We start from the raw sequence: 27,199 nt of genomic DNA, 5'->3' as shown, positions 1-27,199 counted from the left end.
GAGAGAGAGAGAGAGAGCTACTCGCTCACAAAGAAGCCAACACAGAGAAGCCCCAAAGTGTCTTTCCAGATCCTTCTATGCTCTTGGGCCGTGTGGACAGATGAACTGGTTGACCTCTGATAATATGGCAGGCTCACAGCTAACGCTTTACCTTGAGTATGGGGGCCTTGAATTTCAGATCCCAGGGACAGCACTGTCCTTTTCATCCTTGTTTTCATCAAGGTTGAATCCAGAGCCACAAAGAAGCTAGGCAAGCAGTCTGCCACTGAGCTATATTCCCAGAGCCTGAAACACCATCTCACTAAGCTGTCCAAGCTGGGTTTTGAACTTGCTCTATAGCCTGGTTGGGTCTAGAACTTTCTATCCTCCCTCCTTAGCCTCCTGAGTGTCTGGGATGCTAAGCCTGCAGCTCCAGGGCCGGCCAGCAATTCTTTGGCCTTTGTCCTTGTCCCTTGTACATCCCCAGTGGCCTGAGCGTAAGGGCAATACATTTATGCAGACATCCTCAGCTCCATTACCATCCTAGTGTTTGATGTCTAGAAATCTAAGTCATCCTGGCCAAAGCTGTCTACCCTGCCCCTAACCTGGGTACAAGCCAAGCTTCCAGCTGATCGGTCATCTTCCCCTTTTCCCTGCTTTGGAGGCCTTGGGCTGGAGGGGGCTTCTTCTTGCTCAGAAGAGGAACTTTCTGGATACATCATGGGGACTTTCCCCTCTGCCTGCAAGACCCTGCTGTTCTTGGCTTTGCTGCACTTGAGGTCTCTACTTGGAAAGCCTCCGTCTGAGCCCTTCTGAGACACCTGTGAGCAGTTGTCCAGAGACGATGCCCTGGAGGAGCATGCTGCGAGGTGGCTCTGCAGGCCTGGCCTTGGAGGGTGGTTCGGAAGCCTCCCCTCTTGGTCTAGGCTGGTGTTTTCAGAACCCACCCTTCCCTGGCTCTCTCCTGAGCTCCCCCAAGGGCTGTCTTCCTTTACATCTTGATTTCTTCCTTCTATCTCCCACTGTCTTTCTCTGGAAGCTTCCTGAATCTCCACAGAGTGGCCATCCTGTCTTGATGGAGATTCTAAAGTGCCTCCATCTCTAAAGCTCTGGTACAGGGTTTCCTCCTTCCCCATCTCAGTCCCATCTAACTGCTGGCTTTCTTGGGCAGTGCCGATGCAGATTTTCCCATTTTCCCCAGTGGATGCATTCTTTTCTGGTGAATGGCAACCAGCTCCTTCTGCTTTCAAAATCTCAGGATCCTCCTCTGCTCGCAGCTTCTGCTTTCCTTCCCACTCCTCTCCCTCAGCTACCCCAAGCCCTTGTGCCAACTTCAGCCCTTGCTTCTCATCAGCTCCCTGGGTAGTTCCGGGATCCTCCTGAGACAACATCATCCCTGTCTTCTGAGGGGCCACCTCCATGGCCTCTCTGTGACTGATTCTTCCTTTCTTGCACTGTAGAATCTGCTGCAGATCAAAGGCCTTTCTGACCGGAGCACCAGAGACTTTTGTGGCATCCTTTGGGATTCTAGGGGTCCTCTTCTTCTTCAGACAGATTTCACAGGGACAGAACTCATCTTCCACAGGCCCTGTACCTGATCTGGTCCTTAAGGCTGTTTTGAGTGTGGGCCCATCCTCCTGGGAGAGGGAGAGAGGGCCCTGGCCAGGGAGGGCTGAGAAGTTGCGCAAGCCCTGAAGGCGACGCCTGCGCTGCTCTGTCTGTAGAGAACTCTGGCCTCTGAGGGCTTCCCGGGGTGGCTCTGGAACCATCCTCCCTGCCCGGCTCTGGATCTTCCTGACTTCCAAGACAGTGCTTGTTTGCAACCGCCGGCCCACATCCTGCTCCAGCTCGGTCACCATCTGGTCCAGCAGGTTGTTATCATGAAGGTTCCATCGGGCTTGGAGTTCAGCTGTGGCATCAGCCAGGTGAGTCATGAAGGCTTTCTCTATCTTCTTCAGCAGCTTGGACACCCAGATTGGGTCAGGGTCCAGAGATCCCTTGTGGGCCATGAATGTGTTCGTCTCCCTGGTTTCTGAGCTGGCCTTGATGCAGGCTTGCTTGCAGCCCCTTGCATCCACTTTGGACATCTCTTCCGATCCCAGCTCCAGGATGTGAGCACTTTGATGCTCACTAACTCTTGAGTTGCTCTCACTAAAATGCTGAGGAGACTCTGTGGGTTGCTCTCTCCCATCTAGGGGCCGCGGTCCCCCAGAGGCTGCATCAGCTCCTGCTTCATCTGTTGACACTCTGGTATCTTCTGGCAAACCTGTCCCATCCTGAGAGCCAGCTGCAAGCATTTCCTGACTGCAGACCCTAGCCCCTTCTTCTAGAAGCTCTTCTCCATGGATGCTGTTTTCCTGTAGCCTTTCTTTTACTCTCCTTTCTGTTTCCTCTGACCCTGCATCCCCTTCCAGCATCACGCTTTCAATCGATTGTTCTGGGACACTGCCCCACATCTGCTTCCTGCCTCCTTTACCCGCCTCCTCCCCGCTGGTGGCACAAGCCCTCACCTGGGAGCCAGATGAGACTGTGGAATGACTCACTAGCTCTGAGTAACTCTGGCTCCTGGAATCAGGTCTTTGAGAGGGAATTTTCAAAATTGAGGACAAATCTGTGACACAGGGCACACTGCCCTCACCTGAGCCTCCAGAGCCACTGTTCACATCCACACCAGAGGAGGACGTGGGCGTGAAGTCCTCGGTCCCCAGCAGAGCCTGGTGTGAAGTGAGCTTCCTGAGGCTGAAGTCCAGCTTGCCTTGCCCAACCTCATTCCCCGGCCACAGGGTCTGGGAGATGCTCAGCATCTCCTGGTACTTAGGGGACTCTTCAAGCCTCACTTTGCTATCCAGAGGCCCCAGATCCTTGTCAAAGAAATGGAGCCTGGCAAGGCAGGCAATGAAGGCCCCAGCAGAGCAGCTGAGCCTCTGGGCTACTGTGCTAGAGACCTCTGGTAGACTGCTGGGTCGGCCTGGCTTGGAGCCCAGCAGAGCCTTCATGATCTGTGTAGAGGCTGAGACCCTGGTGGGGAGTGCACATAGTTTCACACCATGGTCCACTGTGGTCCCTTCTCCTATTCTGGCATCTGGAGAAGCCTTGAGCCTTTCACCTGATGTTGCATCTGAATGCAGATCACCTCCCAGTTTGCAGCACACAGAACCAGGTCCTGAAAGGACACCCACTGGCTCTGGGTACTCATCAGCAACTTTTTCTGGGGGTTGCTGTCTGGGCTGAGTCAGTTCCTCAAGAACTTTGAAAAAACAACCATTATCCAGGTCCTCCTTGGGACCTTCTGGGCCATCACTGGGCACTTCTGTGTTCTCATCTGCCATCTCATATGTCATGAGTACTGGCTTTTCTGGGATGTTGCCTAGCCACTCACGAACCACAGCATCTGGAGAGGTGTACGGCAGAGCACTGGGCGTTACACCACCATCCTCTTCCCCCTCCTCAAGGCTTCCCCTGATGCCAGGGGACTTCCCCAGCAGAGTCTCCCCCGGCCCAGCATAGCCATCGGCTTGACTGTGGTCACGGCTGGTACTACTGCTGCTTGAGGGCTCCCTCCCAGAGCATGTTTGCCCCTTGGGTGGAGTTGGGCAGAAACTACTGCCCCCTAAGCAGGCCTCAGAGATGGAGGCTTGTGTCTGACCACTGGGGGCTGCAAGGGGAGAAGAAGGCGCAACCTGTAAGCAGCAGCAATTGCAGTAGGCTCTTGGATCTTCTGTCTCAGGGCATCTTTCCAGTAGCTCGGAGGATGAGAAAGGCTCAGGGGTGGTCCCTGCCTTTTCCCACGGGCAACCAGCCTCTCCTCTGTGGACAGGTGTGGGAGCTGATGAGTGAGCCTGGCCCTTGGCGTCCCCTGCTGGCTCCACAGACTGAGTGCTGGGATGACAAAAGCTGGACACACGGTCTGAGTCACTTACGGCCATGGTGGTGGCTTTGCTGGTGGCTTGGGGTTCCCGAAAATCAAGGGAACTAGAGAATGGGGATCTCAGAACCTCGGAGGCCTGATTCCCAGCACTGGGTGAGTTTGAAGGAGATTGCAGTGCTGGGCTTCCTGGGTAGACCTGTTCTCTTTCCTGAGGCACTGGCATTTGCAAAGCTGTGTCTAGTGAGGACTGAGTGTCCCCGCAGTAGTGACACTGCCTGGCGTGGCCTTTCTGAGCCACTTGGTAAGGGATAGAGACACTGGGCAAGCACACAAAACCAGCTGGCCTCTTCTGCTTTCTCTGCTTCCGCTGGGCTGGGGCACGGGCAGGAGCTGGGAGAGCATCTCTCTGTGTGTCCTGAGAGCCAGAATAGCCTGGAACCAGGGGCCGTCTCAGTACAGGCTCACCTCTGACCTCCTGGCACCTGGTGCCCTGTTTATACTTCTCTGTCCGAAGACTTGTGTGGTTCAAGGGTAAGTGACTCTGGGTGGAAATACAAGGGTTGTCACCTTTGGTGACTTGTGCCTGGGAAGCCATGACCCTTGTCTGGCTTGAGCCTCTGTAGAACTGACCACCACTCTCACTAGACTCCTTGTGAGACTCAGCACTGACCGACGTAACAGACAGGGCCCTTTCTATACTTTGGGTCTGAGGTCTGAAGCTATGGGATCCTGTGTCCTCTAGGCAGGGGCCCTCACCAGATTCCAGCTCAGTCTGACTTTGGGAAGAAGCTGAGGAGACTGGATGCAAGGTGTCACTGCCTGTATCGCTGTCTGGAGTCCAAGGACAGCAGGAGCCTGGCTGGGCACTTCTAGGGTGCCTGGGAGTTGAGACTGGGCTGGCATTCTCCTTGTCATGCCCTTTCCTATCATTGTCTCTCTGTCTCCAGTGGCTCTTGCTTCCAGAGAGCTTAGCCAGACCCCATCTCCTTCGAGGAGTTGGCCCTGTGCCCTCAGGGGTGGTCAAGGGGTTCCTCCATATGTCATAGCTGGGCCGTGACTGCTGGCCTACGTCAAAGATTCCCTGGCATCCTCCATCATAGGGATCCAGTTCCTGTGCCCCAGGCTTTAAGACACCGCAAGGGTAGCCCTCCTGTCTGCAACAGAACCTGTCAGCCTCCCTCAGGTCCTGACCCTCTCCACTGGCTACTGTGAAGACACTGGCCTGCCCCACCCTCTGGGACCACCGCAGGGTGTCCTCGCCCAGAAGCTGGAAGCGGACTTTCATCTCCACAGACAGACTGCCATCCTCATTCATGCAGACCTTCTTCTCCACATCATCAGCAGCTACCAAGGAACCAGGTCGGGCAGGTGTGTCCTGAGGGCACTTGTCCAAAGCAGGCCCTGGCCAGGCTTGATGACCGGATGCAGGATGGTCACTGAGACCAGACCTCTCTGACGTTAAGGAAAACTGCCGCAGCTTGCCTCCAGACCTGCCCCTCGAGTGTATGACACTTTGCTTGGCATTTGGTCCCCAGAAACCTGTTACACAGTGGGGCAAGAGAGAAGAGAACAAGGCAGTGAGCTACTGGAGAGGACAGGAGCAGAAAGGTAAGGGTAGAGCCATTCTAGAAGGACCGACCCATGGGTGATACAGAAAGAAAGAACTGAGGCCGAATCACCCCCCCCCCAAGCCACCAATTCCCCCATTACTTCTGGGTCTGAGACTGACTTGTGCTGCTTCATTGGGTGACCATGCACACAACACTTGCTGCACATCGAGTTGCCACTAGAAGCTTCTTGCTCAGGACATTCACTACATAGTAATGCTTGCTGAGTAGGCACCAGCATAGTCAGGGTCTGGAGAGAGTATGGTGTGGCAGGTGAAGCCACACAGTGGGAATTCATTGACCTGGGATAGGAGGCAAGCTCAGGCTGCTGCCCGTGATCTAACCATAAGCTGTAAACTGATTCCTGGTGATCCATCTCCCTCACAATGGCCAGGTTTTTAGGCTGAAGAAAGATTTCTAGGAGATGCAAATAAGAAAACATCTAATAAAAAAAAAATAAAAAACAAAAAAGTGCTTTTTAATAGAAAAAAATATTTCTAGGAGAGAGGTCTAAACATACAACATCAGTTCCTGAGAGTCTAGCCTGCACCCCACGTAGAAAACTAGAATGGGTACCTTATGGGATAGAGAGACTTAGAGAAGAACGGAATCCTGGCTGTTTCTCATTTCATCTCCTGAGCTATGCTTAGTAGGATACACCTCTGTCCAGAAGGACAGACCTCATGAACACATCTGGACAGGAGAAAGCATCAAGCAAGCCTGGCGGCTCTTTTGGCATGAGCCTAACCATTGTCTTTGGTCATTTTCTTAATGGAGTTGCACAAGGGAGAGCCATTTGTCTATTTGCCAAACTCTTCCTATTATTAGTTCAGTAGTTCTGCTGTGATTTTATTCTGCATTTGAGAACTGTGCACTCCAAATAGACTCTGGCCCAATGTGAGCTTTTTGATGGATCTATGTATCTGGATGGATGGTCTATGGTTGTGGCATGTTTTAATCATTGAAACTTGTTGTAGACCACCACTGATGCCTAAGGTAGCCATGTCTCTGTAGGACTTAAATGCTCCTCCACTCAACAGAGCTCAGAACCTCTATGATGGCATGCTCACTGGAAATCTTAGTGGTTATTTTATACCCTAAAAATCTTAAGCTCAAAGTTCTCTGTGTTAAAATTTACACTGCTCCCAGGTGTCCCCAGCAACACTCTGCTCAGTTAGAGCAGATAGAAGGAGAAAGAAGCGAGAGAGACCCAGCATAGCTGGAAGAGCAAGGAATTGGGCCAAAGCACCTTTCCTGTGGGTCTGGAACTGATAACTACCAATCTGGTGGAGCCACTATCCCATGTAAAGAAGCTGGGAAGCCCTGGAGCCCACTCACCACGTTCACGCCTTGCAGTCACACCAGCTAGCATTCTGCTCCTGTTCCCTCTGTCATTTTCCATCTCCAGACGTCTGAAGGCCTCGTTACCAGCACATACCAGCAGGGAGGGGCCATCCAGGAGTGTCTGCAGAGAGTCCACCTGGAAGAGATAAGCACAGAGTTGGGAGCCTGGCCTGCATAGCCCCTCTGCTCTGGAAGGCCCGGGAAGGGAGACTCATCTCCTCAGCCCTTCTCGACTCTTGCACGTACCATTCTGGGTTCCTACAGCCCATGCCTTTCTCACTAGCCAGGGGCTGAGAACCCACTGCCTTCAAGAAGATTTCTTTTTCAGTTCCTACCAACTGAGAGCCTGTGACTACCGGTTACTCTAGATAGAAAGGGGGTTGGGACCGTTAAGCTGCTTCCCTGAGCACACATCTACCTTCTAGAATATGTTTTGTAAAGTGCTTGCAGCAGAATGTTCAGTGCCTCCATTTGGAGATCTGATTCTCAGCCTTATCTTTTGCCCAGGTGGAGTCCTCACCAGTATTTGACAACTTTCCAGTATAGTTCAAACCAGTTGTCTCCACTTGAGTGAATGAATGAGGGCAGAGCACAGCTCTCTCAGGGAGCCGAGGCCCTCTATTCTCAAATTCTACCCTTTCCTTAGATCCGCCAGACATGTTTTGCCCATTCCTCTCCTACTGCCTACTCCTGGCTCAGGGTCCATCACTCCAGTAAATGGGACTTTACTCTTAGAGTATTTCCCTAGCACCAGAGGCCCTATACATCTAAAGGCCTGTGTTACAGTAGGCATGAATGGCAGTGTGCAATATCAGGGGCTCTAAAAGTGTGTTCTTTTGAATAATTTCAAATTATAATAATATGTTCAGGAACAAAGAGATACCCCTACCATCACCACCATGAAACTATTAGAATGACCAAATCAAAGAGCAATGTCGGCATCAGATGCAAGGAGGCTGGACATCAGGATCTGTCATTCATGGCCCTCGGGGAAGAAAAGTGGTCTTGCCAATCTGGAAGTCAGTTTCTTGCAAAACCAAGCATGTGAGCCAGCAATCATGCCCGTTAGTATTTATCCAGAGGACACATACCCTTCCCAACCACATACAACCGTGTTCTACTCCATATCATCCAGCCCAGTTTATTTAAAGGCCCCTTTGTTCTTTTCAACTTGGAGATGGATTTCTTCTTTGGGTAGATCTCTATTCTGTCTCACAACCATAGCTTCAGAAGCCGAGGAGGCAGTGGAGTACCAGAGACTCTTGCATTACAGACCTACTCAGGGACCATGAAGGGTGTGGAGGGGTGTTCAGGAGATGTTGGATTTGGAATGAAATAGACTTCGTTTTGGTTAAAGACAGTCCTTGTTATAGAGGGAACAATGGCTATGTAGTGGCTTGGCATTACACCTGAGAGTGAGAGACTCGGAAGGACCGAGATTGGAGGAGTGCTGGCAAGGAGCTCTAGAGAAGCAGCTCCCAAAGGCTCCCGACAACTGGACAGTGGGTGAAGACATACTTGCCATTGGTAAGTGAATTATCACATGGGCAGATTGGCCCTGTCAGTGAATGTTAGGTTCTCTCTCACCAGCTACACCAAGCCCACCCAGCCAGTTCACGAGCAGGAGCGGCACAAACACAGTAGCACAAACTAGCAATACCAACACCACTCCTTCAGGCACGGCAGAGGATGCCTTCTCAGAGGACGTCTTCTCAGAGGATGCTCCTGAGGAGGCAAACACCGGACTAATGCTTGTAATTTGCATACCTGCAGGACTCAACCAGACACACCTGCTGAGAAGCTAATCAAACCAAATGTCTCTGTCACAGCTGTCATTATGCAGTGAGGGCATCTCTGTTGAAGCAGTTTGCATTCGCTGGAATGGAACTGACTTTGTTTTGGTTAAAGATGGTCCTTGTCCTTCCTCTTTTCAATATGACCATTGTGGACTTACAGAACACCTACTTATCACTGGTGTGAGCCAGGAAGGTGGTTGACTTCACAGCAGACGATACAAGATAGTGGGCCAACACCAAGAATTTGCTGTGTATCTGGGTATGGTGATGTACACCTTCAATCCCAGCACTCAAGAGGCAGAGAGAGGTGGCTATCTATGAGTTCCAGGTCATCCTGGAATACATAGCAAGTTTCAGGCCAGCTAGGATACATAGTGAGACTCTGTTCCAAAACAAACAATAAGAAATCACTTTGTAGCTTATACACTCTTATCACCCACGTAGTGTGGAATAGTGGGATGGATGTTCTCTGGAAGATTCCATGTGGGAACCAGCTGGGAGGCACCCTTTTATGAGGTTGAACTGTTTTCCTGCAGGATGTGATAATGTATTTCCAAGGCAAGTGATGTGAGCTGCTGCCTTCATGTGAACAGACACCTGGGGACGAGAGTCATTCATTCTCACCAGAAGACTGACAGCACAGAGACGGTGTAATTTGGGCAGAAAGTAAAGATGATGTTTTTGCTTTTGTTTTGTTTGGTTTTTTTTGGGAGGGGGTTGAGACTAACCTAGAATTTTCTGTGTAGCCCAGGCTAGTCTCAAACATGTGATTCCCTTGCCTCCAGTTGCTATGTGCTTTCTGGGATTACAGACATGTGACACCACACCTGCTTAGCAAATAGAGTTCTGACTGGAGGAGCCCCTGGTGCTAAGCAGGTACAGGCCCGGAGTGTGGGGAGATGGAATTAGATCAGCCCAGCTCAATTTCCCTAAAAGCCCATCTTCGTCAGAGACTCATGGGCTGCAAGACCTAGAGAGGGCCCAGTTACACTCAGTAGCCTTGAAAGTTAGGGTTGGGCGAGGGCTGATTCTCCCTCAGTTGGGTGTCCTTGATCCAGACAGAGAAGGAAGCTGTTTGGTAGACAATGCCTCATCCTGCTTCTGGCTGGTATTGCTATGTGCCATGCTCGAAAGAATCAGGAGGGGAGGCAGCCGAGGTGGCTATGGCAGACTTATTCTCTCCAGTGGTCCTGGGTGCTGAGATGTAGTTGAGCACTGCTTCTCAAGCTTGGCTGTCAGCCCCACCAATGTGTTCTCAAACTCAGTATTCACAGTGCTACCTGCAGGACGTGGCGAGCCATCTCTGTAGACCCACTTCGGGTCTACAGAGTCCACTCTGTAGACTCACATTTTGGCTTTCTAGACCTGGCCCCTAATGCCCTGCATTAAATCTCTTGGTGTTCAAGGTATCTTGGGTGATCTGGTTTCTGCACTAAACTCAGTTGGAAGGGGTCTGTTGAGAGGACTGCATAACAAATGAGGAACATGTGCAAAGCTCAGGGCCTGCTGTGTGCTTACTAAATGGGAGCTATGAGTAGGGCAGCCATGTGTGTGCGCATGCTTGTGCATGTGCAAGCGTGTATGTGTGCATGTGCATACATGCATGCATGCTTCTATGTGCCTGACTCAGGTTCTCAAGCTGGCATGGCATGCACTCCACCAACTGAGCCATTTCCCCGTCTGATGGTTGCTGTCTGATTAACAGATTTGACCTTGTGTCTCCACACTCTTCCTTTACCTTTAATTAGCAGTGGGCAATCAAGGCTGCCTTACTCATCCATCTATGTATTTTGACCCAGGATCCAAAGGAAATACTTTCCTCACAGCCTACCTTCTTCCCACGGATCGTGTACACCTGCTTGACAGGAAAGTGCAGAAGCTCAGAGGCTTTGCTGAGAAAGGCTGCCAGATTCCTGGTGTTCTTGTGACTGAGAACCACTGTCTGCTGGCATCTAGGATCCCCGTTCTTCACCAGTGTCAGCCTCCTTGGGGCCATGGGACCCTTCCAGGAAGAGGATGCTTCTGGAGCTTCATGCCCACCTTCAAAAACCTGTGACTGCCCAGCAGAGGGGCTTTTCCGTTGAAGCCGGCCTGGCTCTCTGTGAGTTTTAGGGGGCTTCCTATCAGAGCAGAGGTAGTGGCCCCCATCTTGCAGTTGCTCCAGGGCACTGAGGCCATGCAAGCCCCGGGGTGTGGTGACGGAACGCACCCCAAAGGAAAGAGGCATGCGCTGAGACAGCTCATCCATTAGGGCACTGAAGGTCTTGAAAGTGCGCTGGTGAACAGCCAGGCGAACCCCAGCAAACTGGGGATCTCCTCGTTTGAGGAAGGTTATCTTCTTAGCCGGTGTCACCTCAGTAACGGAGGGAGTGTGAGCCACGGAGGGCAGGAGACACTGCCGGTGGCTTGGTGTAGGGTGGCTTGGTGCAGGGTGGCTTGGTGGTACAGGAGCATTCCTCGTGCCTCCTGGGGTGCTGTTCATGATGTGGAGGCCCAGACAGCTATAACAGACAAAGGAAGAAAGGCTCAGATGGTAACTCACAGATTAGGACTACCTAGTCTCCTCCCTTCCTTATGAAAGTGTTTTCTGACACCTCAAATTAGTTCCATCCAGCTATGTAGGGACAGTTTGATCCATCTGGGTCAAAAGGTAAAGATTTAGCATTGGGGAGATCTGAGTGCCCCCCCCCACCTCCACCACTTGCTATCTATGTGACCCAGGAAGACAATGACGTAGAATGTCTATAGAATTCAGCTTAGTCAGCCTGGATAGTGGTTATAGTAAGCAAATTAATTTATACATCTGAAGCTCTTGACAGGGAGCACGAGTCAAAAGTCTTTATTCTCTTCTCTAGCTATTTTTCTTGCCCTCTTCTGCCAAGCTGGCATGTCCTGAATGTCCTCTTGCTTTCTCTTCTAGAAATATAGGTAGAGAATAAAGATGGGCATTCAGAGGTAGGTAGGATGCTGGACATGGAGTCAAGAGCTCTGGGCAGGAGGAGTCCCTCTCCTGAGGTCTCCTCATACACCTAAGAGATCCCCATCTCTCTGTTCCTCCAGCTTTCAGGAGGAGGGCTAGAGTTTAAGCACTGGCCCCAAACTCTCTAGAGAGGGGCTCAGACAAGGAAACTCAAAACCCTTGTCCATATAATTGAAAGCAGGACACATCATATCATATCCTGTGTCTTCCTTATTAGACTATTGTTTGATTTGATATTAAAAATAAATTATGGGGCTCAGCAAGATGACTCTGTGAGTAAAGATATTTGCTACCAAGCCTGATCTCTGGGACCCACATGGTGGATAAAAACCTACTCCTCTAAGTTATTTTCTGACCTCCATGGATACACACACACACACACACACACACACACACACACTGAAATGCTTAAATACACAACTCTTAAAAGCTATCTCTAACACCCCCCTCAAGCCTTTTGAAGATGGGTTGTGAGCCTTGTGAGTGGATATCTTAGCTTGCTGCACCAGCAGGAGAGACTGAGGCACAGGCCTGTCCCCATTGACCATTTCTACTTCCACTACCCCATGGTGTGCAGCTCTGTTACCCCCCATGGGACTCTTGCAAAACCTTCCGTGTACCTCTCCTGTCCCAGGTATGCCTCTCTGCCTATGGTAGCCAGGTTGCTCTGAAACTTGGCTTTTTCTTGTGTTCCCAAGCCTTCCTGGGCTCCCCGACATCTGCAGAAAAAAAAATCATGTGTCCCCTGTCCCTGCCTCTTCTCACAGAAATACTCTAAGGTCCTCCAGTCAGGTGGCCCTGCCCTCCTGCACCCCACTGTGGCTATACACTTTGTTGAGCCCTCTCTACCCCCTACACTGCTCTGCACCCCCATTGTGCGAGCAACCACCGTTGTTAGCCTAGTGTCTCCTCCAGCATCTCCCTCCAGGCCAGTGCCTATCTCAGCCTACTCCACCTGGGAAACAGAACTTGCACTCTGCAGGGCTCCCAGACTTGTGCCTGGAAAATAAAGGTGAATGAGTAACCCTGACCCTCATAGAGCTTCCTGCTGGGAGCTGGACCTGTCAGTTATCTAGGACCTGAGCCAATGGGGTTAGAGGATGATTTTTCACTCCGGAGCGCTCAGAGACACAATGGACAGTCCTGGTAGCATGGGTGGCTCCCAAGGCCACACCTCCACCCTCCTATCCTCGTTTGGCACCGCTCCTTATTTAGCCCCATTTGTGGACAGAAAGAGACTCGTCTCTCCTTTTTAAAACCATGGGGCACAAAAGAGCCTTGTAATCCTCTCATCTCTGGGCAGATGTATAATTAGCTCATGCAACCTCCTTCCCCCAGTCTAATCCTCACAAGCTGCTCTCATTAGCTCTCCAGCCAGTGTTAGTGCAGCTCCAGACACAGTTATGTCCCCGTGCCTATCCACAGCTGGGGGCTATTTGTCCTTCTTGGTGTTTATCTTAACTCACAACTACAGCCTTTGCTGATGAACCCAGAGAGAAAGGAAGCACCATAGTGTCCCCAGCACCGCTGTGTTCGTGGGCGTTATCATGTCTCTAGTACCAGCAAGTCTACCACATCTGTATATCCCTAGACTCACCATGTTCACTGGAATCATCATGTCTACCATCCCCCACAATGTCACTATGCCCCAGAGGTTCACTCTATCCCAAATATGATCACACCCTTCAGTTGGCATGTTCCCTGGCATCACTATGTCCCACAGCATCTCTGTATCCTCCAACATAACCTTGTCTCTGATATCATCATGTCCCCAGCATCACTCTGTCCTTTGGTATCACCATATCCCCAGTACCATCATGTCTTCAGCATCAGTGTTGCCCAATATCACCATGTCCTCTAGCATCCCCAGTAGATAGGACTCCTGTCCCTGTAACCTTGCTTGTGCACAGAAGGCCAGAAGAGACAACAGTTTAACACAACACTTAAGGAAAGGCAGAGGTCTAAGGCAATGACCTCCTTGGCTCCTCCAGGCCCCAGGCAGAAGTGCATCATGACAAACCAAGGACCTGACAGCTCTATGATTCTGACATTCTTCTAGAATATAACTGTTCTTTGAACTGGAAATTCTGATCATTAAATAGGCTTTGTGACTTGCAGGATCCTACATCCCAAATCAGAGCTGGCAATTCCCAACTCTTCCAGTCAGTATCCTGACTGGTGTGTAACAGTGTTCTGCAGGGAACTGCACAGACACGTTTAGCAGCATACACACACACACACACACACACACACACACACACACACACGGACTCAGTATGCCACTCACACCCTCAGACACACTCGAGCATATTTTTATAGGCACGCACACACATTACACATGTGTGCCCATCCACACACTTTAGAAGGAATCTCAGCCCCAGGAGAAAGAGCTGGAGGTGCAGACCTGCCTAGCTGGGGTCTATGAAGGGGACACTGTAGAAGGTATCACTGGAAGAGGTTGCACCAATCCTTGTCAACACAGTGAAGGAAGGTGCACCCTCAGTTCTGTGGGAGTCGTTAACAAGTGGAACTTACAGCTACACAAACTTACAGGAACACAAAGACTAAAATGCTGTGGCACCCACCTACAAGGCCTGCATACTCTTATGTGTCCAGTAGACACACTATGATGGATGACTACAACTTTTTAGTCTTTGTGTTCCCCTAACCCAATGTACAGCACAAGACAGCACATGTTTTAATATCCTAGGTGAATACAAGAATGAATGAATGAATGAATGATGACTGGGAGAAAACAGCAAGTAGTTTTGAATGGGAAGTACTCAAATGGTCCTTGCACTTGGACTGTTCAGTATCAAGAGCCAGAAGCTCTCACTTGATGAGTACGAGTTGGAGTATATGTCATGAAATTCAAGCCACTTGAATGATGTTGACAGAAATGATGTTGGCTAGCCAAAGAGCAATAGCGGCATCAGGAAACACCTACATTTCAATGGATACAGAAGCTACAGCTAGCTAGGAGAGAGCTTGGGCTGCACTGTGGGTTAAAACCCCTGTAAGATCTCCTAGGTGCCTCACACACCACAAGGGTAAGTCCCCTCTCCTATAGGCAGATCTTCACAGGTGAGGCAAAGGATCAGACTCTGGCCAACACAGCATGGTGCATCTTAAAGGACGGGAAATCCTTTCCTGGTCTTTATCTTCCCTCTTAGCAGGAGCCTTGAAAAGTATTATCCTTCTTCATTGGCCAAGCTGAGGCTGGTCCAGTCCGGATGCCCGATACCTGTGGGTTCCTCTTCTAGTAGCACAAACAAGGAACCCACAGCTGCAGTTCTAGAGAAGTTCTTTCTAGTTCAGCACAGAGAAAACCACTTTCCTGACATACACATTCACGTGAAGGTCCAGGGCTGATGGATGGTAAGACTGTGGTTCCCAGCACCTCTGTCCTCCCCGTAAGTGGTCACATAGGTGGAACTAGCATAGAGTCCCTCCAGAAAAATGGCAGGGCCCCACAGGCAATGCAGAGTCCAGTTGATTATGGGGGTAGGGGGCTCTTTCTCAGTTTCCTAAGTTCCTGGAGGCCCAAAGGGTAGAGAGAGGGCCACTTGGGAGTCAGTGTCTTGCTGGAAATCTGTAGCAAACGATCTTGGTAGCACAGAGTCTGTGTGGCCCCACCACTGGTGATGAAGTATTCCAGGGAAACCCAGGCAGGGCCAGAGGACACTGAGTCTGCCTGGAGGGGTGGAGTCAGGAAGGATGGAGAGGGCGGAAGGGTTGGGGGGATTTCAGGGGAAGTGGACAGAAAGCAGAGGCTTCCAGTTTGGGGGCGTGGAGAGGTGGATCGGAGAAAAACAGATTAAGGGAGAAAAAATAGAAACCACAGGAAGTGCTCAAAAAGGTAACAGGCCAATGGAGGAATTGGGCTGGGTGGGTCGGAGGGCCTGGGGGAGGAAACTGTTTAGCTGGCTAGGGACCTGGTTCAGCTCAGGGAGGGGCTGGAGGTCCGCAAACAAGAAGCAAGATAGATGGATTCAGGAACAGAGTAAATAGGGTGAAAAAAATCTTCAGGCAGGACAAGAGACAATGACCTCGCTGCCAGAACTAAAAGGGATAGAGAGGAGGGAGGGACATTCTGGAGACCTTGAGCAGCTGACAGGTTTGCACACAGATGCTGGAAGCTGTAACAGAGCACTTGGCTCCCAGAGGCAGCAAGAGCCACTGACTGTCACTCAGCAGGGAATTAAGTCCTTCTTGGGGTCCCCATTGCCTCAAGGGTCTGAATAGGCTATAAGGGGCCATTTGATCATTTTAGCACAGTCTTCCAGTGTCTCAACTCTACTATAGTTACAAGGAGATTGATAGAATTTTATGATCCTCTAGGAAAGGAAGGGATAGAATTCTTTTTTTATTATTATTATATGTAAGTAAACTGTAGCTGTCTTCAGACACCCCAGAAGAAGGGGTCAGATCTCATTGCGGATGGTTGTGAGCCACCATGTGGTTGCTGGGATTTGAACTCACGACCTTCAGAAGAGCAGTCGGCACTCTTAACCACTGAGCCATCTCTCCAGCCCCATGGGATAGAATTCTTGATGAGCTAGGGTGTTGTATTAATAACAAGATGCGTCTAAAGTTCAGGGATTTTGAAATGTGTGTGGGGGATGTCTTTGTGTTGAAGGCTGACAATGACCAAGTGCAGTGGACACATATCCATTATAGAATATAAAGCCATGCAGCCCCTGACGAAGCAGTGTGGCAGAGGGTCACTAAATTAACTCTAGAATTACCACAGAACCCAGGGATGCCACTTGTGATAGACCCAGAGCCCCCAGAAGCAGGATCTGAAAGAGATGTGTGCAGCAATGTGTATAGAGGTCTATTCACAGGAGACAGAAACTGGAAACCACCCAAGTAGTTGGTGGATAAGCACCACATGATCTGTCCACAGAACAGAATTATTAGTGAGCTTTGAAAATGGTCACCATTCTGACACATTCTGTGAACTACATGAGCCCAGAGGACACTGTGCTAAGTGAAATAAGCCAGTCACGGCCAGATGAAAGTTGTGTGACTCCACTTTTAAGCAGTGCCTGGAGACAGAGGGTGGAATGAGGGCTGCAGCCATGGAGGAGATGAGGAATGAGGAGTTGACATTTAATGGTATGAAGTTTCAGTTTGGAAAACGAAATGAGTTTCCAGCGGTGCTGATAGAAATGGCTTGCACAGGAGCATAAGTGGTGTTTATGCCACTGAACTAAGCACTTGAGAGGGCTAAATGGTAACCTTTAACTTTTGCATATTTTACAACAATTAAGAATTATAAAAATGCAGGGCTGGAGAGATGGCTCAGTGGTTAAGAACACTAACTACTCTTCCAGAGGTCCTGAGTTCAATTCTCAGCCACTGCGTGGTGGCTCACAACCATCTGTAATGGGATCAGATGCCCTCTTCTGATATGTCTGAAGACAGTTGCTGTGTACTTGTATAAATAAATAAATAAATAAATAAATAAATAAATAAATAATGCTTTTTAAATTGAATTTTAAAAAGAGGCTGTACGGGCAGTGATGTCACACACCCATGATCCTAGAGCTTGGGAGATGATGAGTTTAAGGCCATTTTGAGATACCAAGAGAGTCCCTATACTTAAATAGCTTAAAGATAAGTGGGACTTGTGAGGTGGTCTAAATGCTTAAGTGCTTGCCCCACAAACTAAGTTCAATCCCTAGAACTCACAGGAGGAGAAAATCAACTCTCAAAAGTTGCCCTCTGACCTCCATACATATTCTGTGGTATACATGTGCTTCCTTCTACACACTAATAACAAATACAACTTAAAAGAAAATTAAGTGGGCTATTGGCTGGAGGGCTGGCTCAGTGGTTAAGAGCACCCACTGCTTTTCCAGAGGACCAGAGTACAGTTTAAAGCACCCATACCGAGCACCTCAAAACTGTCTGTAACTCTAGCTCCAGGTGATCTTATGCTTGCTTCTGGCCTCTGAGTATACCCAGACCCAGATACATAAACAAGAATTAAGTACATCTTTAAAGCAAAGCAATTACATCAGGTCTAGGCTGAACTGCTTTTTAAGAATGGTCACTCAGTGCAGGGTATCTTTCCAAAGCCAAGCTGGTGAGAGCTTAGGCGAAGAAGACCCAGGTCTATGTGGCAGAATGCGTATTCCTCGGCAATCTGAGTTTGCAGCTCCTGGTGAAGTGACTGGATGAGAGCCGATGTGGTGCTCACAAACAGGAGCAACCTGCCACAAACACTGATTGGCTCCTGTGTATCAGATGCTGGCCAAACAGAAAGGAGACACAGGGTGGAGAGAAAGACATCCACCTCATGGACTTTATCACCCAGGGAGGAACCTGGTTTGATGCTTGAGGGATCTGCTGCTTCCTGACTCACCTTGGCACTGCCAGGAGCTGGCTAGTAGCTGCTTAGCTCCTCCAGGTTTCTATGACCTCAACAGTAAGATGGGTGCTGAACTAAAGAACACTGGAATTATACAGGGATTGTCTGGGAAAGGCCTGCACACAGTCTCCCTGAATGAATCTTGAGAAATACCAAAGACAATAGTCCTGGATCACATTCTCAACTTCTGTCATAAGGATGTGGGAAACTGTAAAAGCACAAGAACTCCTTTTCTTTCCAACATATATTGCAGATAAGTTCAGTATTCTGGACCTGTGAGTCCCACCTACAGATCCCTCCAAAGAGCCAGGGTCTAATTAGGAAGAGGGGAGCAGAGAGCAGAGGGGACACTAGAGAAAAAAGCTCAGGGCGACCAGGGGACCTGATGGTGTATGATTTAGCTAGAAAAATGCTGAGACTCTTTTTTTCATCTGCAGCTACTAGGAAGAGGCTCCCAACCATTGAAAGGGAAGATCACATCTATGACAACTAAGGAAAAGACAGGAAAAAGCCTGATACTGGCACAGGAAGGAGAATCCCTGGAAACTGCCGAAAAGCAAAACAAAGACCAGTGTCGGAACATCTTCCTGCCCTCCACCCCGCCAGACTTGCCAATATTCTCTAGGCAGCTTATCAGTAGGGGAAGCTGGCCATAGGCATGGCATCTACTTAGGGGTCTCAACAGACAAGTGAGATGCACAGTCTGGCCCGGGCTCTTCAAAGGCAGGAAGTGAGACTGTGTGTCTGTGCCCTGGACTTGGCATACTGAGGTGTCTGACAAATGTGAGTGGAGTAAATGATGCCAAGGGATCCATACAGCAGAGAAAGTAGGGAGAGTAGAGATGGCACCTGATTGTGGCCCACTATGTGTTTGTGAACAGCTAAAGAAAGAAGATATCCTGTAGCTGCCAGGGCTGAGGGAGCAATGGAAGGTGGGGATGTGCGTGAACTTATGGGCCAGTGAATAGTTACAAGGTGGGGCCAAGGGCATCAGAATGAAAACATCGATAGTAATGAGTGGGGGAAAGTTGGGGAGGACAGAATGGGTGGATTGGGGGTGGGGGGAGTTAGCCCTGAGGTAAGGGGCAGAACTGAGCATTAATAATAGGCAGGGCAGTAGGGAGACGGCTTAGGTAAGTACTTGACTTGTAAGCATGAGGTTCAATTCCCAGAACCTATGCAAAAGAAGAGGGGTAGCAGCCTGGTATAACGCATAAAACATAGAATGGTGTCCAGCACTGGAGAGGTAGAGACAGGAGAGACAGGGGCTTGTTGGCCAACCTAGGCTACTTGGTGAGTTCCAGGCAAGTAAGAGATACTGTCTCAAAAACCAAAGGCAGATGAATGAGAATTGAGGAAAGGTTCTTGAGGTTGTCCATTAGTCTCCACACACATACACAGGCTCACAAAGACACTACCTCCACACAAAAGTATGTAATGGGACCCCCCCCCCGCAGACACACACACACACACACACACACACACATGCACACTTGCATGTGCATGCACAGAACTTGACAGAGCTATTTTAAAACATTGGAATAGTCATCAAAACTCAGGAAAACAGCACTGAACACTGAAGCTTTCTTGAGCCTGGGCAGCTGGGCCAGGAATCAACAACAGAGACCTCACCCACCCCGCCTATGACTTAGCACATGCAGAAGTCTAGAAACAGGCTATGGACCTGGCATTGAAACCTCTCCAGCCTGAAGGATAAGGAGAAATGGCCAGAGAACAATCCCAGGCTGGAGAATCATCTCTAGGTGATGTTCCAGGCTATAGCATCCCCCAGTCACTCTCAGAAACATACAGGGTAGGGAAAGCTAGTCATGAGGTGACAGTGGCCTCAGGCAAGCATCACATAAGGAGGCATGAAGAGTCAGCCACTCGCCACCCACAAGAGAAAATAAGGAACAGGACAGCAAAAAGTCAGCATGCGCAGACTGATAAGGGCCTTTCCCAGAATGTCACAGGGATTTGATATCTTATCTCCGCCCTGTCTCAGGAACTATGGTCAGCAGGCACCTGAGTCAAGAAGGACCTGTTGGCAGAGCTGAGTGTCCTGTTCTGCACTCTTACTACTGGCATAAAACACTCAACCATCAGCTATGAAAGGAGGCTCTGATAGGCACTAATGTGTCTGTTTCTTTGGCTGAGGTTATGGTACCACAGGGCTTGGTCATGTGTCCCAAATCATTGAGTTGAATATATACCTGTCATGCAGAAAATAAAAATAAAAATGCAGCTTTCAAAAGATAGTAAGCTGAAGATGGCTCAGCCAAGGTGTTTGCCACACAATCATAAGGACATGAGTTTGATCTCCAGAACCTGTACTAAGTCAGGTATGGTGGCAGGGGCTTGTTATCTCAAAGAAACTGGAGAATCCCTGAGGCTTGGTGGCCAACCAGCCTACCAATTTGGTAAGTCCTTGGTCTGCATAAAAGAGCCTGCCTCAAAAATCAATATGGGCCTGTGAGATGGCTCAGCAATTCTTGCAGCTAACCGGGATGACCTGAGTTTGATCCCGAGACCTCACATCATACAGAGAGCTGACCCCCTTAAGTTGTCCTATGACCTCCACATATGTGCCATATTCACACATGCATGTACACACACACACATGCATGTGTGCACACATGTAATTATCACATATATACTAGACAAAAACAATTCAAAACAATGGGTGCAAAAGAGCCATAACTATAAGACCTACAGCAGAAGCCATTAGCTACCAACTAGGAGGTAGCTGTAGCTTTTATGCAGGGGAAATTAAAGAACCCTAGGCTCAGGAAGAGTCTGGAGGGAGAAGCAATGCAGCTGGTGAGGGAGACTAGCCTCTGTGCCACAGGAGGCCCCTAAGGGTGTTGAAGGTGTGGACTGTTAGACTCTACCAGCAAATGCTGGGCTTTTGTGTTTGGGGTAAGGCCCAAGCACTGGGATGCTACAAGCTTTCAGTCTTTGGACTTTTCAGACAGAGCTGGAACTCATTGGGGTCATCCACCAGGCATAGCTGGGTGGCAATCACATATTACCCCATCATGGCATTAGGTCTAGAGTCATCTGAGGCTCTAAAAGGATGGCCAGTGCCCTGACAGAGCTTGGGAAGGTGAGCATCTATGCAGTAGAGTAAAGTTGATGCCTGCAGTCACCTCACTGACAGGAACTAGTTTGATGTGATGGTGGCGATAGCAGGATCCGGGAGAGGTGGGTTGTCTAGAAGCAACCAACCACAGCTGGGCATAATGACAACTTTAGAGCAAAGCCTGGTATTGCAAAATGAGACTGGGAGCAAGACCCAGGTGTGGGTCTATGCATACTTAGGCATGTTATTTCAGCCTGTCCTACTGTTCCTATGAGGCCAGGAGGCTGGGAAAACCCCTCAAACAGAAGAAACCAGTGGCTTGGCAAAGTGCCATGTTTTCCCTTGTGCCCTAGTCTTAAGTGGCAAAGGCTCTGCCAGAGCCAGCTCTCAGCTGGTTACACGGCTTCTTCCCTAGCCTGCTTCTGCACCATGTGGGCAGTCATCCTGGTGTGTAAAAACTAAGGACCATGAACCCCAAAAGATTCTGCACCCTGGGGACAATAATTTGAAGTCCAAACAGGAAGGGGGACCAGCCCGGAGCACTTGGAACAGTTCCATGGCAGCAGAGCAAGTGACTCTGACACCGCTGTGGCCTCCGAGCAGAGAGCCTCATTTCCTCAAGAATGTTTTTGTCATTTTGTCATCATGCTTCTCACCGTGGTCGAGGTCGCCCTTGAGGCCACTAGAGGCCAAGTCCCGGTGAGGAAGGAAAGAGACAGAGGTGGGGCAGAGCCCAGGAGGAGACCAGGGTGAGGCCTGGGAGAGTCCAGTCTTCAGGGTCCCATCGTCTGTCTACTGAATGACCCGAAGCAACCTGTAGCCTCCATGGGCAGCAGACACTGGGAAATGTTCACTGTCCCTGCTTAGGGTCAGCTTGAGGTGGGTAATACTCTATGACACTCCACTGGGGGTAAAGATAGCTCATCTAGAACATTCTACTTCAACCTCTTCTTACCTGGAAATCTGTGGAAGCAGTTTTCTGTCCTATATGGATGCAGAAGGGGTTGGAGAAATAGTCTCTGTACCTGACATTTGCTGGGCAAATTGTCCAACCTTCAAGGCTCAGCCCCATCCCAGTATGAGGGTGGGTGGCATAATGTTTCCCGGCTCACATGCTAGTGCACCCACAGTCACTGATTCTCCTCTAGTTAGACACTAGTCAGTAGCTATCCAACCTAGTTAATGAATTTTTACAGCTACTTCTACATAACATACAAGGCAGAGGACTCTGTGTCCCACCTCCATGTTCTTGTCTTCCTGATTCCCACAGTGATTTGTTTCTGCCTTTCTCATCCCCAAGCTGATCGATCCTGTACACCTGTGGGCACATCTGGTTTATTTCCCCAACCGGTCAGGAGGGATTCAAGAGTCCCCAATACATAATGCAGTGTAGCACATTGTTGGTGCTGGGGAAGTGCTTATTGAGTGAATATCTGAGTGAATGATAAACAGTAATAGGGCACAAGGGTCATGAGGTTTTCAGTCTGTGCTTGACCTGAGGTCCAATCCCTAGGGTGAATATGAGGAGCCCAGGTGGCTCTGACAGTATTTGAGGTCTGTGAGATTGATAGGCCCATCAGTCAGATCATTTTCTACTGGCCACTTCTTGGACTGGGGCTGGGGTGGTTACTGCAAGGTAGCCCAGTGCTGAGTGTCCCAAAGCTTCAGGGGTCATTCTGACAGTGAGAGTCAGCATCAAAAGTTAACTATCTGAAGATTGTTTAGTGAGGAGACATGGGTAGAGAGCTCAATGCTCTGAGTCCAACCTGTTTCGTACGGGGATGTGCCTAGGAGACACTACCAGTAGGAAGCTTTGGCTACATACCTGTCTGGCAGGAGAGGAATTGGCACCCTTGGGTCAGGAGCCCCAGAGCTAAAGAATCCAAGGAACTTGAACAGACAAATGCAGTCAAGGCCAAGGCTATGGCTGGGTTCAAAGTGAGGCAGCAATGACACACACACACACACTCTCTCTCCTTTCCTTCTGATCCCCTCCTGGTGCTTCCTCATGTTTAACTTCTATCAGAAGTAAGAGGGTAAAAGAGCTAGAGAGATGGTCAAAAGAGGTCATGTCCTTAGCTCAAAGGGTAAATAGATATTTAATAAACTTTAATGGTTTGTTTTCTGCTGCTATAATAAAATATCTGAAGAGGGGCATTTATAAATAAAAAAATAATGTCTATTTAACTCAACTGTGTTGGGAGCCTGGAAGTCCAAGATCAGTTGTCCCCATTGGTTCAGCCTTAGGACAGGGCCTTTTGATGCTTGGCTGCATCCTTTCCTAGCAGATGGACTGGCATCATGGTGGAAGCACACGAGAAAGGGAGTGGAACCCATAGGCATTTACAGAGGACTAGCCTTACTCTTTTACAACAGTGTACTCTTGAGGAAACTCAAGAGATCCCATGGGAAGTACATTGATCCCTTTTTATGGCAATACTTCCAATGACTTAGTTAGACAAGGCCACACCTATTAAATGTCCTACCACCTATTAATAATGTCATGTCATTGGGGACCCAGTTTCCAACACACAGTGAGAAGCAGGGAGCCTGTGTGTCTCCCCTGGTCTCTTCCCCTCTTGGTATGAAGCCACCAGGATTCATTCGTGTAGATTTTACCTGGTAACCGCCTTCTAGTCACCTCCCAAAGTCCCTCATTTACACACCACAGCCAAAGGACGTTTTTACCCTCTCAGTGCCTCACAAGGGGGATTATACTTTAGCACATGAAGCCTTAGGGAACACCCTGAAACCAAATCGTAATTATGGCACTCTAGGCTGATCTCTGGTCTTCTTCACCCAACTATCTCATCTTGTTTCTCCCAGTTACCCATTGAATCCACTGCTTCTATACTTTCTGGTTTTGTAAATGCCCACCATTGCAATCCCATGGTTGTAAACCAACACCTAATACATTTTGTATCTTATTGCTATTGGCCTTGCTTTGTTTGTTTTGGCTTTGAGATCCAGTCTCACTATGTACTCCAGGTTGGCTTCAAATTCTTAATCCTCTTGCCTTTCAGGTGCTACAGGCATAAGCCACCATACCTTGCCAAAACACCATCTTGAATGCTCACCAAGTTCTGGACACCACCAGAAAGGTCAGCAAACTTCTCAAGGGAAGTGAGGTTCCTTGATGCCCAGCGCTGCAGGGGCCATGATTCGAGAAATGAAAGCCTTTGCTCTTAGCAACACCAGGAACTTCAGCCCTCTCTGCTCTTTGCTTTCCTTCCTTTGGGCTCAGAATTGTTGAGGTCGAGGAAGCAGGGGATAGAAATGATGGATGCCTATGGGAATGGGGAAGGACGTGGGGCTCCTCTGCAGTAGGCAGGCAACTTTTCTATGGATCTGGAATTAAATTGAAACAATCATCAGTTGCCTTGAGAATGTGGGCAGTAGAGACTTGGGGTCAGATGCAGCCCCAGCAGGAGCCAGCAGATGCTGAAGATCCCTGGTCAGGTCACAACCCTGATGGGTAAAAGCTATGTGGAAGGGGTGGTCCTTTTTCTAGTTGCTTCATCTCCATCCAGGAGGCTGCCACCCTGGATCACCAGCTGGAGTCAGTTGGAGTCAGTTCTAACATGCTGTGGGCATTGGTCTGACTCCAACCTACGTAATCTCAGCTAAGAGGCAGACAGAGCTGGAGCCCTGTGCGATGGCTCAGACAAACTGTTCTGTCTTCCTCCCCCATATATCTACAAGCTGTCTCTTGACCACTTTTCCTGAGCAAGACCCAGAAAGTGTTGAATGTGTGTGAGTAAGTTGCCTCACTTGGGCCTGTGTCTTCTCTTCTTTACAATGAGTTATTGAGACACAGAGATGCTACGACTCTCTGACAGGAGCTGGGGGCTCCAAGATACCTGTCTTGACTGTCTGGAACAGGTAGCCCGCATCTTTCCCATCATGAAGATGTCTACTTGAGAACAAACAGGAGAAACATTTAAATTTGACCCTTTAACATCCCAGCACTTCCCTTCAGCAGGGACAAGAATTCACTTCCCTGGGTATGAACATGTCCTCTATAAAATGGACAGACACACAGACACATGCCCTTCAGGTTCTGGGGGAGTGGTGGAACCCTCCCTGCACAATCATAGTGGTCACACCTCCTTCTTCCACACTCTGCTCAATCCCATCTCAGGGGTGGTGTGTGTGGCTCAAGGAGCCTGCTTCACAGTGCCCCCTGGATGAAAGGCCCAGGCCACAGGAAAGCCTGTTGTTTCCACAGCTCTGGGCTTCCTCCCTTTGTCTCAGCGTTATAAACAAGCCCATTCCCAAAGCCACAGCTGATGGTCCAGCTGCAGGCTGTCCTTACGCAATCCAGCAATAGAAAGGGCTCTTAGATAGGATGAGTTTAGCTTTGAGCCAGCCTGATGCTGGCTGGACAAGAGTCAACCTATCCACATAGTCCTTTGACCCAGCCTTGGACCTCGCTAATCTAAGAGCAAGACACCAAGTATCCTGCAAGGAATGCTATTTATAGGATATAAAGCATTATCACCCATTTTTCAGCTAACCCAAAAGCAACTTGTCTAAATTGGGTCTTTGGGGAAAAATAATGTGAAGGCTAGAGAGCAGAGAGGTGAGGCCTGGGCTGGTAAAGGGCAACCCAGACTTCCTGGTTGTCTCCAGGGCCCTCCTCTTCTAGAAGAACCTTATACCCACCAGTCCTCTAGGCTCAGTCTCACAGCCACAGAGTGGCAGAGCATACCTACCCAAGACTCCTTTTGGAAATAATCAGATTGCCTTCAGATGTACCTATTGACTAAATAACAGGTCAATAGATTTCATGATGCCTACTGTGTGGTTGTAATAAGCCCTACTGGCTCCTTTAAGCCCTTTTGACAAGCTGTTTTTCAGATGGGAGGATAGATACCATAATAAAAGCTGGGTGTGGGGATTGGATGGGATGATGGCTCAGTTGGTAAAGTGCTTCCCACACAAGCATGAGGACCTGAGTTCAGACCTCAGGCACTTATGTAAAAAGTTCTGGGGAGGCAGAGACAAACATCCCTGGGCATCCATGGCTACCTAGTCTTGCTGAATCAGTGAGCTCCAGGTTCAATTAGGACACTCAGTATCAGCTCAGTATCAGCACACGTATACATGCACACCCACACACACACACAAGCATACACATAATCTCAGCATTCAGAAGGCTGAGGCAGGAGGATCACAAGTTCAAGGACACCCTGGATTATAGGATCTCTCTCTCTCTTTCCTCTTTTTCTCTCTCCCTCCCTTCTACTCTTCTCTCTCCCTCTCTCTCTCTCTCCTTTCTCTTTATACGTGTATACGTGTGTACATACATTATATATACACATACATAATATTTTTAAGTTGCTCCCTGTTTACAGTAACATGACCCACTGGAGATGGACTCTACATCCTTGTCAGTTGCAGCTCAGTTGATCTTTACTGCTAAGAAAGAGTTAACGTAGCTATTACTTGTGGCAATTTTTTCTCCTACATAAGAGTTGATTTCCCTAAATTGGTGGAGGAGAGGAAAGGGAGGGAGGAAGTAGGAAGAGAGGGAGGAAAACCGCCTAAGGCTCCAGATCAAAGATGCTCTGAGATCCAAAAGGAAGCAGAGACTCAGAGGGTGGGGGGGTTTCATGACTGCATCCTCTTGATAAGGAGCTGGATCTTTGAGATGGCCTCTTCCTCCTCAGACAGACCCCAGCTGGGTCCCCTTTGCCACCAGAGCAAGCAATGGCACCAGCCCCAGAACCTAGGAGGTCCCAGAGGCAGCCCCAGGTGGAGGAAACATGTCTCGAGCCAGGGCATGAAAGAGCAGTAGGAAATATTCATAGTTTACACCGTTGCCAGGCTGGATGTGTTGTTAGCTGCAGGTCCAGCTCACGTCACTGACGTGTATGAATGTGTGATACTAACTGAGGTCATCCACCCATGCCAGCAAGGGCACAATTAATTCCGTGCCATGTGTTCACAGGCACTTGTGAACCCCATCCAGGCCCTGAGCCAATTAGGTTAGCTTTGCTGATAGAACACTAGGAAACAGTTTTCTAGGCAGCTGGGGACCGGAATAGGAGATTCAGTTTTGACGCAAGAAAAAAAGTTAAAGAACTTCAAAAATTCACTACTTTGGCTTGCGTGTGTGTGTGTGTGTGTGTGTGTGTGTGTGTGCGTGCGTGCGTGTGTGG

General features: G+C 49.3%; 1 protein-coding gene across 1 annotated transcript in view; it reads right to left on the bottom strand.

Annotated features, from left to right (window-relative positions):
- Positions 1-536: 536 nt before the first annotated feature.
- Positions 537-27,199, bottom strand: part of Rp1l1 (RP1 like 1) — a 39,802-nt gene continuing 13,139 nt past the window's right edge. The window contains exons 2-4 of the mRNA XM_031362262.1: positions 10,426-11,095; positions 6,793-6,934; positions 537-5,386 (exon numbers count right to left, since the gene is read on the bottom strand). Of these exons, the coding sequence (XP_031218122.1) occupies positions 537-5,386; positions 6,793-6,934; positions 10,426-11,076 (5,643 nt within the window). The 5' untranslated portion in view covers positions 11,077-11,095. The remainder of the gene's footprint in view (positions 5,387-6,792; positions 6,935-10,425; positions 11,096-27,199) is intronic.

This window comes from Mastomys coucha, unplaced genomic scaffold (genome assembly GCF_008632895.1).
Source record: "Mastomys coucha isolate ucsf_1 unplaced genomic scaffold, UCSF_Mcou_1 pScaffold9, whole genome shotgun sequence".
Lineage (NCBI taxonomy): Eukaryota > Metazoa > Chordata > Mammalia > Rodentia > Muridae > Mastomys > Mastomys coucha.
The sequence above is the reverse complement of the archived record's forward strand: the minus strand, read 5'-3'. Positions and strand labels throughout refer to the sequence as shown.